A 4865-nucleotide genomic window follows, 5' to 3' on the forward strand; every position below is an offset into this window, starting at 1 on the left:
TTTTTTTTTTTTTTAAGAGACAGAGTCTCACTTTTGTCGCCCTCGGTAGAGTGCTCTGGCGTCACAGCTCACAGTAACCTCCAGCTTTTGGGCGCAAGCGATTCTCTTGCCTCAGCCTCCCAGGTAGTTGGGATTATAGGCACTCATCCTAACGCCTGGCTATTTTTTTGGTTGCAGTTTGGCCGGGGCTGGGTTCGAACCCACCACCCTCAGTAGTATATGGGGCCAGCACTCTACCCACTGAGTCACAGGTGCTGCCCAACCTCTCAGCTTTTCTTTGAGTTTCTTAACTGGAGCACACTTTACTTCTGACTATTAAGTAGCGTATATCTGCTGGTGCTGGACTTAATGCCCAAATCCCCTGTGTCCCCTGTCTGTGAGTTGGCCTGTCTCTGGTTTGTCTGGCACAGAGATTAGCACATTTCCCTGAAGGTAGCATTCTGGTTGCATGGAATTAAGGGTGTGGCTTTAAATGCTTTTGCCTTTGTCTTTTGTCAGGTTACAATAGCCCTTGTCTTTTTCACTAGGTATCATTGGTGGATTGACCAGTGTTATAACCTCGACAGTGGAAGGTGTGAAAACAGAAGGGGGTGTCAGCGGTTTTATATCTGGCCTTGGGAAAGGGCTCGTTGGCACTGTAACCAAGCCAGTGGCAGGTGCCCTGGATTTTGCATCAGAAACAGCCCAGGCGGTGAGAGACACAGCCACACTCAGTGGCCCCAGGTCAGTGTTTGTGGGGGAGGATGGCTTTTGCAATTTCCAGTCCAGGTCTACTGCTTCTCCTAATCCATAGTGATGTATTTAATCATATAATTTCTCCCTTAGTTATGTGATTCTTGATTTGAATACTTGGAGCTATCATCTCCGATCTGCTTAATACATGAGAATGAGGCCCAAACACCTGGCATGAATGTTACTTTTCTTCATGAGAGAGGTCAGAAATGGGATTACATTGTTATCAGCAGCCTATTCACCAAATTGACTGTTCCCACATGCCTGTCAAGAAGCCTGTCAGGTTATATAGTCTGGGTCCTTGCTTCTGGGTTCCATGGTGTAGTTCTAGAATCTCAGCAGTTGCAGTTCACCATGTGAGTCTGCTCCTTCTTAATTTTCCTTCTATATGAAGGTACCAGCCAGTACCCCCGACCTCATAAAGAAGAAGCTACCTCTGCATCCTCCATGCAAGTTAGCGGTGTTCTGCATGGGATACTGTCTGGTCTTTTTTCTTTTTAAGAGAGAGACACAGAGACAGTGTCTCACTATATTGCCCAGCCTGTCTCAAACTCGTAGCTTCCCAAAGTGCTGGAATTGTAGGCATGAGCCCCCATGACTGGCCTCTGTCTTATATTGATATCAGCTGAGACTGGAAATCGGGGACAGCCCCTTAGCTCCAGCTGCCACAGAACCCAACTACTTTAACTTAGCTATTTGCTTTAGCGGCCTGTTTTAGTGTCTCTTTTCCAGAGCAATTAATTGAGGATTCTTATCAACAAGGGGTATAATGAATGTTTCAGTTCCCAGCCAAGCTGGACTCGCCTTAAGCCTAAAAGGATTTTGCTGCTGCTTTGATAATAGATGTTCCCTGAGTAAATCAGTGTACCCTTTCAGAATGCCTAAGGCATGGGCCACATCCCACACCCTGTTGTTCCCCCAAATAGGATTTGAAGTGAAGTCATCCCCAATTAAAGTGAATCCATTTGTCTGTCACCAGGAAACCTTACTGAAGATGCATTACTGCAGTATGGGAGATGCTTAGATTGTAGGCTGGAGCCATGCGATGTGTTTTGTCAGAATGTCTTCCATCTGGAAGCAGCTGCTTTTTAAAAAAGGACTGTAGAGTTTACTTTAGTTAAGTAACATTCTATTCTCAGATATAGAACTCTAAAACAATTCTTGAGTATATTTTGAAGCCTTTATGAAGTTATGTGGAGGGGCAAGCAGGAGAAGGCTTCAAAAGTTTTTCCAGTTAGTTTTTCCATTTCTGCTCAAAAGAAGTCCACCTCCAGTACTTTGTTAAGATAATAAGACTTAATGGCTTGGCACCCATAGCACAGGGGTTACAACGCCGGCCACATGCACCAAGGCTGGCAGGTTTGAACCCAGCCGGGCCAGCTAAACAACAATGACAACTGCAACAAAAAAATAGCCAGGCGTTGTGGTGGGCACCTCTACTCTCAGCTACTTGGGCGGCTGAGGCAAGAGAATCACTTAAGCCCAAGAGTTTGAGGTTACTGCAAGCTGTGACACCATGGCACTCTACTGAGGGTGACATAGTGAGACTCTCTCTCAAAAAAAAAAAAAGACTTAACGAAGTGTGAGTAAAGCAGAAGGACCCCTAAGAGTTTCTGAATAATTGTCCTTATTCTTAACACCTCAAAATGGCCAAGGGATTGATTGATTTGTTTCATAAAGGGTTTAAGGTATAGGTGTTAAAATTTTTTAAGATTATTTTATGCTGTAAAGTTAATGATGTTGACTAGAAAGAAATCACTTGAATTTTGTACATGGTCAGATTGAAAGTCTCAATGAGGTTTTCATTCATTTTAGGAGCATAAGGAACATAGCCAGAATGTGCTGCAAAAAGAAAGTTGTCCTTGTCAGTTTTCCAGTTGTCCAGCATTGCTGTGAATGCTCATGTAGTGTCAGCCAGTACACATCTCTCAATTGTTCATTTCTAGTCAGTAAATATTGATTAAAAATTCCCTACGAACTCAGGGTTGGGAAGAGAGCAGAAAGCAGAACTGTCCGTAGTCTGAAAGAGAGGACAATCCAGGAGGGCAGCAAACATTAAATAAACATATAAATAATTATTTTCTAAAGTATGATAAATGACACAGAGATTTAGAGGGTGCTTAGAAGAGGAAGATGGCTAACCTAGTGGTCAATGTAGTGAAGAAAGCCTCTTTTGGCTGGGCGCAGTGGTTCACGCCTGTAATCCTAGCACTCTGCGAGACCGAGGTAGGTGGATTGCCCTGAGTTCACAAGATCAAGACCACCCTGGGCAAGAACAAGACCTCATCTCTAAAAATAGCTGGGCATTGTGGCGGGTGCCTGTAGTCCCAGCTACTTGGGAGGCTAATTCTCTTGGGCTTAAGCTAAGAGAATCACTTAAGCCCAAGAGTTTGAAGTTGCTGTAACCTGCCACAGCACTCTACCTAGGGCAACATAGTGAGACTCTGTCTCAGGAAAAAAAAAAAAAGACAGACTCTTCTAGAAAGTAGTATGAAGATGAAGTCTGAAGTAGAGTTGGCAGGTGAAGAGACGAGCACGTCACATTCCAGGTAGACGGGAACAGTGTGTGCAGCACCAAAGGGAAGGGACTTGTCCAGGAAGCAGCAGGCGTTGTCTGGGTGTCTCCACGTGTGCACTCATTCAGTCTTCATACTTCATTTACAGACAAAGACGAGGCCAGGCACGGTAGCTCATGCCTGTAATCCCAACACTCTAGGAGGCTGAGGCAGGTGTATTGCTTGAGCTCAGGAGTTTGAGACCAGCCTGAGCAAGAGCAAGACCCCATCTTTACTAAAACTAGAAAAACCAGCTATATGGCAGTGCCTTTAGTCGCAGCTACTCCAGAGGCTGAGGCAAGAGGATTGCTTGAGCCCAAGTTTAAGGTTGCTGGAAGCTATGGTTGATGACTCCATAGCACTCTACATAGGGCAACAGAGTGAGACTCTGTCTCAGGAAAAAAAAAAAGAAACAAAGGTGTGATGATTAAGAGAAGTCACATGACTTGTCCACAACCACACAGCTGGTTGGACATGATAGAGCCAGGCTCACAGTTGGCCCATCTCCTGACTCTGTGCCTAGCACTGCTGCATTGCACTGCACTGCCTGGGCCTGCTGGGAGCCTGTTAGCTTTCTCTTGCACATTGTGTCAGAGTCAGTGTCAAGATCCAGCATGCTGCACCATTTCTTTCCTGCTGACTCAGGATTTGCTTTCGCTGTTAGCTAAATGAACCCTGACATGATTCAGTGTCTTGGCCATCACACTTTGTTTTCTCTCTGGTTCTTCTGGCCTGCCACTTTCACATTATCAGGATCTCAGCGTCAGCCACCACACTTGCTGGGAGTGGCGCCTAACAATGGCACCATGGAACCATTCTAGCCAGCCCTGGCCGTTCTCCCTCACAGTCCATTGGGATTTTACATTTCCATGTAGATGAGGCACCCGAGATACAGAAGTGTTGTGCAGCTTGTCTCAAAGCAAACAATAATTGGGCAGCCTAACTGAAGTTTAACTGCTGGTTTAGTGGGATAGGTCTCTGCCTCACTATTCACGCCTCCTAGAAACAAAAGCTACATGATAAGTGAGGAGCAGTCAGGTAGGCATGGACCTATGGACATAGATGCTCAAAGGCAGAGGAATTAAGCTTTTATATCCTATCTCTGTTCCTGGGGGTGTTAGTAGTGGCAGAGCTATGACAGATTTTATTAGAGGTAAGTGGGATATATGTTAATCTCATGCTAACTGGGGACCACAGTGGATCACAGCATTCTTTTTTTTTTTTTTTTTTTGAGACAGAGTTTCACTGTATCTCCCCTGGTAGAGTGTCATGGCGTCACAGATCACAGCAACCTCAAACTCTTGGGCTTAAATGATTCTCTTACCTCAGCCTCCCAAGTAGCTGAGACTATAAGCGCCCACCACAATGCTGGACTATTTTTTTGTTGTTGTCATTGATGTTTTTAAGCAGACCCCGCCAGGTTCAAACCCACCAGCCCTGGTGTATGTGGCTGGCTCCCTAACCACTGAGCTATGGGCACTGAGCCTACAGCATTTTTTTTTTTTTTTTGAGACAGAGCCTCAAGCTGTCCCCCTGGGTAGAGTGTTATGGCTTCACTGCTCACAGCAACCTCCAACT

At 45.3% G+C, this 4865-nt stretch overlaps 1 protein-coding gene across 1 annotated transcript in view; it reads left to right on the plus strand.

Moving 5' to 3' along the window:
- VPS13D (vacuolar protein sorting 13 homolog D) overlaps positions 1-4865 on the plus strand; it is a 275140-nt gene that overhangs the window by 223041 nt on the left and 47234 nt on the right. Inside the window, 1 exon segment of the mRNA XM_023515148.1 lies at positions 528-723. Within this exon segment, the coding sequence (XP_023370916.1) occupies positions 528-723 (196 nt within the window).

This window comes from Otolemur garnettii, unplaced genomic scaffold (assembly GCF_000181295.1).
Source record: "Otolemur garnettii isolate 467f Iridium unplaced genomic scaffold, OtoGar3 scaffold00067, whole genome shotgun sequence".
NCBI classification, from domain to species: domain Eukaryota; kingdom Metazoa; phylum Chordata; class Mammalia; order Primates; family Galagidae; genus Otolemur; species Otolemur garnettii.